Genomic DNA, 16,023 nt, shown 5'->3' on the forward strand with positions numbered 1-16,023 from the left:
CATCAAGTAAACACTTCTTCAGCCGATGAATAAAATATTTTAGAATGTCTCTTGCATATGTAAACACTAACAATGGTTACACATTGCAGCTATTCCAGAATACAATCACATGTGTAAACATTCACAAAATTAATCAAAATAATGATCCAGTGACATAAAACATGCTTAACCAGCAGTTATAACTGGCGTCGTGAAGCAGTAGATTTACATTAGGCTACTAACATCTAATGTTATGTCTCCTATGGGCCTCAGCTATTGATCAAAAGCTTAGTCCATTCATAAAGCAGGCAATTTATTTCCTCCCACCAATGAATTATCCAACTCGACCCAAATATCCACTTTCAGTTCAACTGGAGTTGGCATTCGGTTCAGCTCATCTAAATTCCAACTTGATCTGGCAGCAAAATGTAAAAATCAGGTTCATGTATATCTACTGTAAATGCTGGCTGCTATTAGTGGTAAAGAAAGGCCACTGCCCTAATGAAATGATATAATTTTGCCAAGTGGTAAGAGATGCACATAATAGCGTTATCAAGTCACAGCTGTTCTGGGTGCTTCAAAATAATTAACAGGCTCGTGAAAATTACACTGCATTCGTTTGTGTTAGAGCAAATCATACACTCGGAAAGAGTGAGAACAGTGTAGTGAATGGGCTTTTGTGTACAATTTTAGTACACAGCAAAGGGACATCAACTTTTAAAATAACTGATCTGTACTGCAGGTACGTGTGAATATCATAAATATAACCAAAGTACATTTTCAGGTCCATTAGCACAACGATTTAGTCTTTAGATGTTCATTTTAAACACTTTCACAAGTAAGTGAAAAACTCATGAGCTCTGGTCTACTTCCAGGCATGCGGCAACACATTTAAAGAGATTTCTTAAAGTTAATAATCAACTTATTTACTATAACTGAGGTGAATGTAAATTCCAATTGATACCAGTTAAAGGGAAGCAATGTGTACATTTAAAGTACAACAAATTCCATATTTTTTTTGTTATTTGCTGAAAATAAATTGGCTTGCATTATTTCTGTTTATCCATTAAAATCTTGCCCTGGTTCCCCAAGAATGAAGATTATGAGGTCCAACTAATCTAATCGTCTCAGTGACCAGATTTACTGGCTGGAAACGGAAAAAACTTTTTTTTCCTGTTCATAATTGTGATTTCGATATCCTCTGTAAACGGATGCTTACATTTTCCACACTGTCATGTCTGAGCTACAGGATTAACAATTCGTCTGAAAATGTTCAACTCAAACTCTGGTCAAAACACTTCCCAGAAGCTCTCCAGGCCTCCGTTCTTGGGGAAAGCCTCGGGCTGGAGTTGAATCACCTTCTCCTCCCAATCCTCAGACGCCACATTTCACCTCACACCAATTTTTTTTTGGGTTAACAAAAAAAAAAACGACTTGAAGGACAGAGATGCGAAGGGAAGAAATACTCGAGCTCGCTGTGGGGCAAAGTTACCAAAAACTTTCCACTTCAAACTTGGTAGGAAAAGGACAGGGAAAGAGGAGGGGGGGGGGGAGGGGAAAGTAACTTTAAGGCTGCGGTTTTTCTATTTTTTTCCCCCACCCTCCTTTAAATACAGAGTGAGCTGAAATCTTGTCCCCAGCAATGAGTATCAGGAAGCGCCATGTTGCTCCATGTCTTTGGCTACATTACGGAGCCCGCTCGCTACATTGTGTCCGCCGCCGCCCCGCTCCCCTCCCCTCCCCTCCTCTCCGTCCCTCTCACCTTGGCGATGGCTCGGCGGTACCTGGTCACCGCTTGCTGGATGAGGCTGTGCACTGTGATGGCTCCATCGCCACAAGGAACAACCACCCTGGTTCTCCCGAAGCAGACGGTGACTTTCATTACTCCTTTCGGAACAACAACAAATAGAATCACAAGGTCTCTCTGGAGCAAAAAAAAAACCCCCCAAGCACCACCACCACCCCCAAAAAAAAATGAAGATCTTCCTTCCCTCCTGGTGCAAAACTTCGGCGTTTATTCCGCCCTGACCCTCGGCGTGTACAATGCAGTGTGTTTCATGGTGCTCGGGTTGTGTACGGCGCTTGTGCCTGCCCTGCCTGCCTGCGGCCACCTGTTCGTATTTGTGGGAGTGGAGCCGAGCGCAGTGTTCACGGAGAAAGAGCCTGACTCAAGGAAGCGGAGAAAGCACCACCCAGTGTCTCCCCGCCCTGGCCGTTCCCAGCACTGCTGCGCTGCAAATCAACACCCCTCACCACCACCAAATAAAATACATTTTCAACCCGGACAGCATCCAAACTGAGTCAGCTCGAAAGATTGCTCCACCCAGGGCTAGATTTTAAAAATAACCAATGATGCACCCAGTCACATTTGAAACTACCCACTCTCCCGGGTTTCACCCCACCCCCCGGCCTGTATGGTGGACGGTACCAGGGGCGCAATAATTAAACTCAGCATCCTAAGCCGAGGGAGTGGGAAGAAAAATCAGCCAGTCTTTGCTGTTGATCACTGCTACCCAGTGAGACCTGGAAAAGTGATTCTGCAGAGATATTTGGAGAGGTTGTCATCTGTGACATCTCTCTGGCAAAGCAGTCCATGCTTCAACAACCCACTGTGTAAAGATATTTCTCCTAACCTCCCTCCTCAGTTTTAAATTGATCACCCACTCATCACTGACTTCACACCCAGAAGTACTTCTCCCCATTCACTCCATTAAAACACTATAATTTTAAAACCTCTATTAAATCACCTTCTAGAAAGGCCCTTGAATACGACTGTATTTCTGCCTCATCCCAAATGAATTCACACAATACTTAAGTACCAGTTTACCTTAATAATGTGTGTAAGTATGTTCAGTGAATTTTAGTCCATTCTTCGCCTTTGTGAAAATGCTGACTGTGTGTCTTTTAATTCATAACCATGTGTTTTCATTTCCTTCGGTCCCCGCCACCAACTCCGTTCCCAAGCCACTGACTCCATCCCTCTCCCTGGCCACTGTTTGAAGCTGAACCAGACTGTTCGCAACCCGAGTGTCCTATCAAATAACAACAACTTGCACCTTTACCAAAAAGAAATGTCTCAAGGCACTTCTTAAATAGGCATAAGAAAATCAATGCTGAACTAGAAAGGGTGAGATTGGGAGGGGTGGTTGAAGAGATAAGTTTTGAGGAGGACAACTGATCACTGAAGTCTTCTCTTCTTACAGTCTACCTTTATCACCACTGCTTTGACTCCTTCTTCCCACCTTCCAGTAAAGGACATAAGGGCAATTAGGGATGGGCAATAAATGCTGGCCTTGCCAGCGATGCCCACATCCCATGAACAAATAAAAAACAAAACACATCCTTCTATCCCATGCCCATAATAACACATCAAACCTCTTAGCTCTGACAAGACCATGGCAATAATAATCTGATTGAATAAATCAGCACAAAATTAGTGCACCTTTTCCCATATGACTAATCTCAATGAATAACAGCACAACACAAGTACACATTCTCTCTTTCCTGACACCATGCTTCTCTGGATGACCAAAGATGCTTTTCTTTTTCCTATTCTAATGCTTCTCCTTGGTGCAACCGGACAGCCATTATCGTGACAGCTGGTTTGCTGCTCCTTTGCCTTAAAAGGTTCACAGAACTGATGTGGCCTTCCTCTTACGGTAGCTTGATCCTGGGAGGGAGCCACTGCTGGCTGCATCTCTAGAGCTTGGACTCAGGCAAGCTGGTGTAACATGGTGCTACCAGGCGGAAGGCTGGATGCTTCCCATGTGCTGCTATCCTGAGCCGTCGTTATTGCATTGGACTGTGGATCTATGTTCCCACTGATCAATGGGATGGATGGTCTAATGGTATCTACCATATCCTGAAAGTTCTAAGAGACAGCAGCCTGCATCCCAGCCACCACGGTCAGGAAGTCTGTACAAAGGATAATGTATATTCTGTCCTCGACTGTCACCTCTGTTTCCATGGAGGAGGCATCAACTGGTCCTTGGTTGCTTCTGAGCTGGGTGTCTACTATAGATTCCAATGACAGTGCCACACACTCTTGATGTCTGCAATGAAGAAAAAAGCTTCCCTGATGTTGCCGCAAATGATGGCTGCAGAATCAAGAGGAAAACCTGTCAGTTGCCGCACATCCTCAGAGACTGATCTCAGAGCCTCCATGGAGGCGTGATGTTGCTCTCACATCCTTTTCTTCAAGTGAGTACCCATGAGTTCTGGGTCCCACAACTCCAAAGCCAAGTGCACCCTTCTCCTCTGCTTTCGCTGGGAAGATGTCACGTCCTGATCCACTCCCTATTCCAGCTCCCTTGTGCAATGTGCCGCTGCCACACCTTTACCAATGCCATCTAATTCCCCCGTGGGGGTGAAAAGTAAGTGAGGCAGGAGGTGAGATTGAGGGAATTGTAGCAGAGGAACAGTACATGTTGGTCCAGGAACTCATGGGTGGGTTTGACATCAACTTCCTCTCATTTCATCATCATCCTCCTCATAAATTGACAAAGAAGATGTTCCATCTCTCTTCATCTTCTCCCTCATTCGTTGTCCCCCATTGCTGTGATATATCTGCAGGAAAGAAGGGTGCAAGCTAAGAATGGGTGAATATTACATCGTTGGGATTAAGACGACAAAGGGGTGGAAAGTTGTCGCTGTGGGCTGCTTCACACAGTTACCATGGTGACTGTATAGATGTGCAGCTGCTAACCTGCCCTTAACCTCACCATCTCCCACAGCAACACTAAAGTGCCTACCCATCAGATCCACGGCTATCTCTTGATATGGAGTGAGCTCATTGATGTTGGCGATGTCCTCTCCAGCGCCCTGCCTCTTGCAAACATTGTGTACAAGTAACTCGTGCACCAAGATTGAGTGAATTAAGCAATTGAGGACTGTTTGCCAGGTGGCATTGGATGGCTGATGTAAGAGATGTGGTGGTATCAACTTATTAAAGTGGAAGTAGGGGATTTAAAGTTGTCCATAGAAATAAGTGTGTTAGGGGGGATGACGACACACACTTACACAGAGCTTTAACCAGAGTCTAACCCCGGCGAATGGAGACATGAGTTTCAGTCTCTGAATACTGGGTTGACATCCAGCGGGGTACACGAGTCCGATGGGAGTGGAGTGGCGATCCCCTATCACATCTAGCCAGTTCTCTTGGTAGGGAGTTACATCAAAACTACTGCACAGAAACAGGTCATTCGGCCCAACTGGTCTATGCCGGCGTATATGCTCCACATGAGCCTCCTCCCTCCCTATTTCAACTAACCCTATCAGGATACCCTTCTATTCCCTTCTCCCTCATGTGCTTATCCAGCTTCCCCTTCAATGCATCTATGCAATTTGTCTCAACTACCCCTTGTGGTAGCACGTTCCACAGTCTTACCACTCTTTGGGTAAAGAAGTTTCTCTTGAATTCCCTATTGGATTTATTAGCGACTATTTTATATTTATGATTTCAATATTAATACAAACCTCATACAAGACAACATTAATAAACTTGCAGAACTGGCAAATGAATTTCAATACAGATAAGTGTGAGGTGTTACATTTTGGTAGGAAGAATAAGGAGGCCACATACTGCTTGGATAATAAAAGAGTCTAAAAGGGGTATAGGAGCAAAGGTACCTCAGGGTACAGATACATAAATCACTAAAAGTAATGACGCAGGCTAATATGGCCATAAAAAAAGCAAACAAAGCACTGGGATTCATTTCTAGAGGGATAGAATTGAAAAGCAGACAAGTTATGTTAAACTTGTATAGAACCTTGGTTAGACCACACTTGGAGTACTATGAACAGTTCTGGTTTCCATATTATAAAAAGGATATAGAGGCACTGGAGAAGGTGCAAAAAAAGATTTATTCGGATGATACCAGAACTGAGGAGTTATATCTATCAGGAAAGATTGAGCAGGTTAGGGCTCTTTTCTCTAGAAAACAGAAGACTGAGGGGTGACCTGATAGAGGTCTTTAAGATTATGAAAGGGTTTGATAGGGTCAATGTTGAGAAGAGGTTTCCACTTGTGGGGGAGACCAGAACAAGGAGCCATGAATATAAGACAGTAACTAATAAATCCAATAGGGAATTCAGGAGAAACTTCTTTACCCAGAGAGTGGTTAGAATGTGGAACTCGCTACCACAAGGAGTAGTTGAGGCGACTAGCATAGATGTATTTAAGGGGAAGCTAGATAAACACATGAGGGAGAAAGGAATAGAAGGATATGTTGATGGGGTTAGATGAAGTAGGTGGGAGGAGGCTCGTGTGGGAGGAGCATAAACACCGGCATGGTCTCCTTACCTAAGGAAGGATATACTTGCCTTAGAGGGGGTGCAACGAAGGTTCACTAGATTGATTCCTGGGATGGGAGGGTTGTCCTATGAGGAGAGATTGAGTAGAATGGGCCTATATTCTCTGGAGTTTAGAAGAATGGGAGGTGATCTCATTAAAACGCATAAAATTCTTAGAGGACATGACGGAGTAGATGCTGAGAGGCTGTTTCCCCTGGCTGGAGAGTCTAGAACTAGGAGTCATAGTCTCAGGATAAGGGGTCAGTCATTTAGGACCGAGATGAGGAGAAATTTCTTCACTCAGAGGGTTATGAATCTTTGGAATTCTCGACCCGAGACGACTACGGATGCACAGTTGTTGAATATATTCAAGACTGAGATCGACAGATTTTTGGACACGAAGGGAATCAAGGGATATGGGCATAGGGCAGGAAAGTGGAGTTGAGGTCGAATACCAGCATGATCTTATTGAATGGCGGAGCAGGCTCGAGGGGCTGTGTGGCCTACTCCTGCTCTTATTTCTTATGTTCTTCTGTTGGCCGAATGGCCTGTTTCTGTGCTGCACATTCTATGTAATTCCATATAAAAATTTGTGGCGATTCCTGACTCCCCAAAGCCTTTCCACCATCTCCAAGGCACAAGTCAGGAGTGTGATGGAATACTCTCCACTTGCCTGGATGAGTGCAGCTCCAACAACACTCAAGAAGCTCAACACCATCCAGGACAAAGCAACCCGCTTGATTGGCACCCCATCCACCACCCTAAACATTCACTCTCTTCACCACCGGCGCACAGTGGCTGCAGTGTGTACCATCCACAGGATGCACTGCAGCAACTCGCCAAGGCTTCTTCAACAGCACTTCCCAAACCCGCGACCTCTACCACCTAGAAGGACAAGAGCAGCAGGCACATGGGGACACCACCACCTGCACGTTCCCCTCCAAGTCACACACCATCCCGACTTGGAAAGATATCACCGTTCCTTCATCGTCGCTGGGTCAAAATCCTGGAACACCCTTCCTAACCTTCACCACATGGACTGCAGCGGTTCAAGAAGGCGGCTCACCACCACCTCAAGGGCAATTAGGGATGGGCAATAAATGCCAGCCTCGCCAGCGACACCCACATCCCATAAACAAATTTTAAAAAAAATTTCTCGAGGTAGCTCTTCCTCGCCACAGGTTGCTGGACCATTTACACATTAATGACAGCGAACGCTATTAAACTTGCCGTTATTTTGGCAGAAAAATCTGGGCCACTATTTTGCTACCGCAGAAATGCTATTACAGGAGCAATGCATACTACTGGTGACACAATGACATGATTACAGTACCAGTCATAACTGTCAATACAAACATTGCTATCTAAATTTTTAAACTATATCTATTACATGTTAAGTCTTCGGTCCGCACACACCTCCTGCTGTGTAACACTTACTTTGTGTTACGTCACCCTTTTGTCCTCACGCTTTCACTGTCATACTTTGTTAATTGGCTCAAAGCAAATCAGCAGCAAATCAGAACTGAGGAGATAGAGAACATATGAATCAAAAGTGACTAGAAAATTACTAAGGACATATGGAAACAACCAATTCTGAATGACTAGTCAGGAGAACCTGCCAATAGAAGTAGGGAGAAGGTGAACCAATTAAATCACTCAAAATTCTTTTAGAAAACAAATTCCAGCCATTTCTATGCTCAAACAGAATTTTCTAATGTACAAAATCAGTAATATAAAAAAGACATTTGGAAAATTACATATTTTACAATGACATGATTAAATTTAACTTAAAAACTGTCTTTTGTGTGTTTGAGCAGCTTCGTTAACATTTTTACTTGAAGGCCTCAGCCTTTTCCAAAAGCCTGGACTCAGACTTGATATATTTTGCCGAGACGAGTAATTCTTTCAGCTGAAGGCAGATCTTGCAGTCTGAGCATGTGCAATATGCACAATTTCCCAAGATACATTAGTAGCATTTTCCCAGCCCAAAGACTGAAATGCTTCTCTTCAACTTCTAGCAGGAACTGCTTGGTTCCTTTTCAAAACTATTCGAATCAAAGCTAGAAGCCAATTTTCAGAAACTTTATTCAGATACAATTTATATTGAATCTTTAAACAAAAAGGCTGTCTGTGTGAAAGAGAAAGAAACAGACTTTTAGCTTTTAAAGTAGGAAAGTGAAATTGTGTCACTGTGCGTAACATTATTTCAGTTTGTGTGGTTTTCAAAAATTATTGGAATACAAAATGGACAATGAATTTGAGTATGTTTTTCACTAAACTTTTAAATGAATTAATTTCATTTTTGACTTTAAAAAATGTGTCAAGCCAAGAGAGAAAGAAAATGTCCCTTTGTTCATGTTTATAATTTGAAAACATATAAGTGGTTAAACATTTGTTTACATAGCTGCTATGGGTGAGTGATCTACCAAATATTTTCTGTTGAGTGTGAAATCCCAGAAGTTGGATAAGATTTTTTTCCCATTATTGTCCTGATAACAAGGTAAGCCATTTATGCCATTTACAGAAGATGTTGGTTGCAAGCAGCCACTTTTCAAAATATGCAAAAATTGCTGATTTATTTTGAACTGGCAAAATTAAAAGTACATTTTATTGAAACAGTCCTGTGTTTATTGACCATTCCGGAGATGCAGAGTCTTGAATTTGTATATTTATTTATGCAGCTGTAACAGTTATTTATCAAAGAAAATCAATATTTTTCCAGGAACCAATCACAAAGCAATTAACTCTGTTTGAATAGATATGCTAGAAACTTACAAACCAGTGCTCCCAGACCCAGACTCCCTCCAATGCTGTCAGACCAGTTCCCTTACCCCTCCTCCCACAGCGAACAGATCCGATGAATCCACCATTGAGAAAATCTTAAATTTCACCTATCCCATTGCTGCTAAATTCCACGATCCCCATCTCAGTGCTGCAAATCCTAGAACCAGCACCCAAAGCTACCAAAGTCACGTCCCCCACAGTGCTGTTAAACCCCATGACCCAGATACATCTTACATATCATGCAGCATATCTTTACCTTTAAAACAGGTAAGGAATAAAAATGAAAGGGGCAGTGGCAGCATGGATAAGAAATTGGCTAAGTTATAGGAAACAGAGAGTAGTGGTGAACGGTTGTTTTTCGGACTGGAGGGAGGTATACAGTGGTGTTCCCCAGGGGTCGGTACTAGGACCATTACTTTTTTTGATTATATATTAATGACTTGGACTTGGGTGTACATGGTACAATTTCAAAATTTGCAGATGATACAAAACTTGGAAGGGTAGTGAACAGCGAGGAGCATAGTGATAGACTTCAAGAGGACATAGACAGGCTAGTGGAATGGGCGGACACGTGGCAGATGAAATTCAACGCAGAAAAGTGTGAAGTGATACATTTTGGTAGGAAGAACGAGGAGAGGCAATACAAACTAAAGGGTACAATTCTAAAAGGGATGCAGGAACAGAGAGATCTGGGGGTATATGTACACAAATCGTTGAAGGTGGCAGGGCAGGTTGAGAAAGCGGTTAAGAAAGCATATGGGATCCTGGGCTTTATAAATAGAGGCACAGAGTACAAAAGCAAGGAGGTTATAATGGACCTGCAAAAACACTGGTTCGGCCACAACTGGAGTATTGTGTCCAGTTCTGGGCACCGCACTTTAGGAAAAATGTGAAGGCCTTAGAGAGGGTGCAAAAGAGATTTACTAGAATGATTCCAGGGATGAGGGCTTCAGCTATGTGGATAGACTGGAGAAGCTGGGGTTGTTCTCCTTAGAGCAGAGAAGGTTAAGAGGAGATTTGATAGGGATGTTCAAAATCATGAAGGGTCTCGGCAGAGTAGGTAGAGAGAAACTGTTCCCATTGGCGGAGGGGTCAAGAACCAAAGAACATAGATTTAAGGCAATTGGCAAAAGAACCAAAGGCGACATGAGGAAACACTGTTTTTACACAGCGAGTGGTTGTTATCAGTAATGCACTGCCTGAGGGGATGGTGGAAGCAGATTCAATCATGGCCTTCAAAAGGGAATTGGATAAGTACTTGAAGGGATAAAATGTGCAGGGCTACAGGGATAGGGTGGGGGAAGTGGGACCAGCTGGATTGCTGTTGCAGAGAGACGGCACCAACTCAACGGGCCGAATGGCCTCGTTCCGTGCTGTAACCATTCTATGATTTTATATAAGTAAAGGAATATATCAAAAACAAAGGCGATGAATGTAAGAATAATCAAGGCCATTGATTTACAGTTTTCACAGAAACATGAGCAGTTGCCGAATTCAATTCCTGAAGCATTGACCATATGATAAAAACAGAATTTAACTTATTTAGATACGATAAATCAATGGCCCCGATAATACATGCATGACGGCCATACTGTTATGAAACATGTGTCCGCTGACACTGAGAAAAATCACAGATCTGCTAGTTTAATATATTAGATAATCGAACAAAACATAGTAACTGGATTGAAAATATAAACAATATGCCTGTCCTTGAATACACTGTGTTAATGTGCAGTCCCAGTAGACAAATTTTAAAATCATTACAAAAATGTATATATTAATTGCCAGTGTTAGAGGCGGATTCACAATATTAGTGTTTCTACCAATTAGAATACCAATTAAAGAATGCATTTCTTCTGAGTGTATGCAATTGCCAGAATGTAGGCTTTGACTGTGATTGATATTTGAGATGCCTTCTCATCTGTCGAGTTTGCTCTTGACAGATGTACATGCTGAGCAGGCCTTTATTATAAATCACTTATTTCTTTGTTCAGGGGCAGAACAGATTGATGTTTCTCTGTTTTCTAATGGTAGTACAAATAGGTGGAAGGTTTTCTGACAAAATCTGTCATCTTTTTCACAACCCATTCACATTCCTTTTGTAGAACCTTTGTTCAGGTGGGTTGTCCTGGAACAGGTCAAACACAAAAATAAATGTTGGTTTAACTTTATTGAAAGAACATGTGATGTGAGTGAGGAAGATTCTGTGTCATTCGTCTTCCCACCCCCCACCCCAGGCCTTTTGCATTTTCCTTCACCTGTCCTGAAGGCAATGATCCATTCTGGATTCTGGCTACCCAAACACTTGCAGCTCTCCAATACTTTGCCAAATGGTTTCCTTCTAATTTTTTTCCCCTCGTTTTCTCCCCATCTGACTCCTCCTCTCCTGAAGGGGCTAACTCACACTGGGGTAATTCCAGCACTGCCAACAACCCTCTGGCACCTCAACCAAGTAGGCATTCTACATGTGTGTGTGCTTTACAGTGAGCGTTGGTAGGCTATTCAAAGTAACTCATTGTGAGTGAAGCACATACGAACATACGAATTAAGAGTAGCAGTAAGCCATTCGGCCCCTCGAGCCTGCTCTGCCATTTGATAAGATAATGGCTGATCTGATTGTGACCTCAATCCTACTTTCCCGTCTACCTACTATAACCTTTGAATCCCTTGTTAATCAGGAATCTATTTAACTCAGCCTTAAAAATATTCAATGACCCTGCCTCCACCGCTCTCTGGGAAAGGGAGTTCCACAGACTCACGACCCTCTGAGTGAAAAAATTTCTCCTCATCTCCGTCTTAAATGGGAGATCCCTTATTTTTAAACTGTGTCCCTTAGTCCCCGAGTGATGCTATCCTCATTTGACAACCCCACATGCATACTTTCCAGTCAATCAGCAAGACTTAGCGTGGATATTCATAGAATCATAGAATCATAGAAGTTACAACATGGAAACAGGCCCTTCAGCCCAACATGTCCATGTCGCCCAGTTTATACCACTAAGCTAGTCCCAATTGCCTGCACTTGGCCCATATCCCTCTATACCCATCTTACCCATGTAACTGTCCAAATGCTTTTTAAAAGACAAAATTGTACCCGCCTCTACTATTGCCTCTGGCAGCTCGTTCCAGACACTCACCACCCTTTGAGTGAAAAAATTGCCCCTCTGGACCCTTTTGTATCTCTCCCCTCTCACCTTAAATCTATGCCCCCTCGTTATAGTCTCCCCTACCTTTGGGAAAAGATTTTGACTATCTACCTTATCTATGCCCCTCATTATTTTATAGACTTCTATAAGATCACCCCTTAACCTCCTACTCTCCAGGGAAAAAAGTCTCAGTCTATCCAACCTCTCCCTATAAGTCAAACCATCAAGTCCCGGTAGCATCCTAGTAAATCTTTTCTGCACTCTTTCTAGTTTAATAATATCCTTTCTATAGTAAGGTGACCAGAACTGTACACAGTATTCCAAGTGTGGCCTTACTAATGTCTTGTACAACTTCATCAAGACATCCCAACTCCTGTATTCAATGTTCTGACCAATGAAACCAAGCATGCCGAATGCCTTCTTCACCACCCTATCCACCCGTGACTCCACTTTCAAGGAGCTATGAACCTGTACTCCTAGATCACTTTGTTCTATAACTCTCCCCAACGCCCTACCATTAACGGAGTAGGTCCTGGCCCGATTCGATCTACCAAAATGCATCACCTCACATTTATCTAAATTAAACTCCATCTGCCATTCATCGGCCCACTGGCCCAATTTATCAAGATCCCGTTGCAATCCTAGATAACCTTCTTCACTGTCCACAATACTAGCAATCTTGGTGTCATCTGCAAACTTACGAACCATGCCTCCTAAATTCTCATCCAAATCATTAATATAAATAACAAATAACAGCGGACCCAGCACCGATCCCTGAGGCACACCGCTGGTCACAGGCCTCCAGTTTGAAAAACAACCCTCTACAACCACCCTCTGTCTTCTGTCGTCAAGCCAATTTTGTATCCAATTGGCTACCTCACCTTGGATCCCGTGAGATTTAACCTTATGTAACAACCTACCATGCGGTACCTTGTCAAAGGCTTTGCTAAAGTCCATGTAGACCACGTCTACTGCACAGCCCTCATCTATCTTCTTGGTTACCCCTTCAAAAAACTCAATCAAATTCGTGAGACATGATTTTCCTCTCACAAAACCATGCTGACTGTTCCTAATCAGTCCCTGCCTCTCCAAATGCCTGTAGATCCTGTCCCTCAGAATACCCTCTAACAACTTACCCACTACAGATGTCCGGCTCACCGGTCTGTAGTTCCCAGGCCTCTCCCTGCCGCCCCTCTTAAACAAAGGCACAACATTTCATAATGGATCGACTACTGTTCCAACTCAACTCAGCTAACTCAGTAAGACAGAAAATCAAATGTTTCTGATGAACTATCACAAGATATTATTGACCAACTCCATCAGCACTAACAACTTTCCCTTGCTCTACCCAATGTATCAGTAATCTTTGGTCAGATCCATGCTACACCTTGAGGTAAGAGGTGTCATCAAATACCACTGTCAAATGAATTAGGAGACATCCACGATGCACAATATTTACAAAATTCCACTAACAGGCATACAAAAACATGAACAGGTAAATCACTGCAATGTCAGAAAAGACGAAGGAAATACAACAGACCTCAGATATAAAACCACAAGCATGTTAGAATTAACACAGATGAAGCACCATTCTACTTGACAACAAATGTGAAAACTAAAAGATCAACAAAAAAACACTAATGCAAATCAAAATAAATAAGAACCGTCAAATTGGATCACTCTTTAATGCAAACATTACAAGAGAAAAGAGACTAACCACTGTTCATGGAAACACTTAATACAAAACTCAACCAACATAAATTATGGATGCTTATCAGCACAAACATATTCAAAGCATCAGACTCACTGAGCCCTATTCAGTGACAGGCAGCAGAAACAGATATCAGTAATACGAATATAAACTACACCTCAGCACCACCCTACTACTTTTCATCCTCAAAAAATACTTAAGTAGATTTTTCATTGATTCTGAATCTATGCTGACAGCTGCTTATAGTTTTCATGCTCGAGCATTTTCCCAAAACTGCTAAGTTTACTGATCTATAATTCCCAAGATTATATATCACTCCTTTTCTGAATACTGGAATAATATTTACTCTCCTCTAGCCTCAGGTGAAGAACCTGCATTTATGTTCTTATGGAGCTCCAAAACAATTAACTGGAATTTCAACTATTTCCTCTCTCATTTACTTGAGGATTCTAGAGTGTATGTCATCTGGTTCAGGAGCCGTGTGTCCATTTATTGTTCCTTCTTCATCGTTGGATCAAAATACTGGAACTCTCTACCTAGCAACATTGTGGGAGTACCTTCACCACATGGACTGCAGCGGTTCAAGAAGATGGCTCATCACCACCTTCTCAAGGGTAACTCGGAAGGGGCAATGCCTACATCCTAAGAATGAATTTTAAACAAAATTAGTTTCTTTATTTTCTTAACACCATATGCTTTACTAACTTCTCAGTAGGTTCTTGCTTATGAACCTGCAACATATCAACATTTGTGAAGGCTGAGGTCTAAAAACTAATTCCCTTGTGAAGGTGCTGTCCTATGCTGCAGTACGATTCCAAGGGTGCTGACAGACCTCTGGTACCTTGCCCGAGTGTCCAATTTTTCATAAGTGAACATAAACAATGAGCGCTGACAAACTATTCAATTGTGAGAGGCAGCACAGCTGAGTTCAATTCTGTCCTGACCCAATGTCCATACACAAGCACTTTCCAGCAGAAGTTACTAGATAGCAACCAGGAGTGGGAACCCCACTGATTATTTCCCTCCCGAGACAAGGAACACTGAGGCCAACTGAAGAATCAGTCCTGACTCACACCTCAATCATTCTTTATCTCACGCCTAGTGGACCAGTCAGCATAACTCACTCAAGGCAAACTATTTTTTAAAATCACAGACCAGCTGATCTCCCATGACATTGCTTAGGGATTATCTGGGTTCTGGAGTATGGTTGTGGTGTTTAGCTGCTAAGATGCAGCTGTGTTTCCCCTCATCTGTCCTTTTAAGGCCACTGCTGAGGAAATCACCGTCGGAAAGTGGTCTAAATGGGCATATTCTAAAATTAATTAGCTGCTACTTGTTGAGGCAAATCTTCAGCTCCAGCCCCTGGGGAGAAGCAAGTTATCCACAACAACTTGTATTTATAAAGCACCTTTAACATAGTAAAACATCCCAAGTCTCAAGGTCAGAAAAAAACCAACAGACTTTCTTTCTCTGACTTATACTTCTGACATTTTGGAGTGTGAAGGATCTGCACTAGGTGCAAGACTTTTACATATATAGATCAATTAGAAGCCTATACTTTACATGTACTACATTGTAAATTTTAGAAAATTATTTTAGCTTTTCTAGTCTTATTACATTCTTTAGTTGGATATATGTTCCTGTTAAAAATGCTGAAGAGTAACAATGCATTAGCTGTTTCCTAAATCGGTAGTGTTCAAGACCTACCCATGGGCTGGGTTTAGCTAGCTCCTTTCAGTTGCTCTGTCGTTCCTTTCTTTCTTGGGTATGCAATGCGGATTATTAGCCTCAGATGTTTGAATTTCTTGGAGAGAAGTGACAAGTTAATGTTTCAGACATAACCTTTCAGCACAACGAACCGTTATGACTGAAATGTTAACTTGTCACTTTTCTTCACAGATGCTGTCCCTGATTTGCTGAGTGTTTCCAGCATTTTCAGATTTCCAACATCAGCAGTATTTTATTTTTTCGTTTAAACTTTTTGGGCTTGAAGATTAGAAAAAGCTGTTCCCTGATAGGTATATTTAGACCCATTAAGGAACAGCCTTTCACTTCCAATCAGTCCTCTAGGCCCAGAGGGATCAGGGGGTAGGCTTAAAAGAGCTGAGGCTG

At 42.4% G+C, this 16,023-nt stretch overlaps 1 protein-coding gene across 4 annotated transcripts in view; it reads right to left on the reverse strand.

The window, feature by feature from the left end:
• LOC137344561 (partitioning defective 3 homolog) overlaps nucleotides 1–2,103 on the reverse strand; it is a 735,052-nt gene extending 732,949 nt beyond the window's left edge. For all 4 annotated transcript variants that reach the window (XM_068007624.1, XM_068007617.1, XM_068007634.1 and 1 more), the window contains exon 1: nucleotides 1,742–2,103. In XM_068007624.1, coding sequence (XP_067863725.1) covers nucleotides 1,742–1,861 — 120 coding nt within the window. In that variant the 5' untranslated portion in view covers nucleotides 1,862–2,103. The remainder of the gene's footprint in view (nucleotides 1–1,741) is intronic.
• Nucleotides 2,104–16,023: the final 13,920 nt, after the last annotated feature.

This window comes from Heptranchias perlo, chromosome 2 (genome assembly GCF_035084215.1).
Source record: "Heptranchias perlo isolate sHepPer1 chromosome 2, sHepPer1.hap1, whole genome shotgun sequence".
Lineage (NCBI taxonomy): Eukaryota > Metazoa > Chordata > Chondrichthyes > Hexanchiformes > Hexanchidae > Heptranchias > Heptranchias perlo.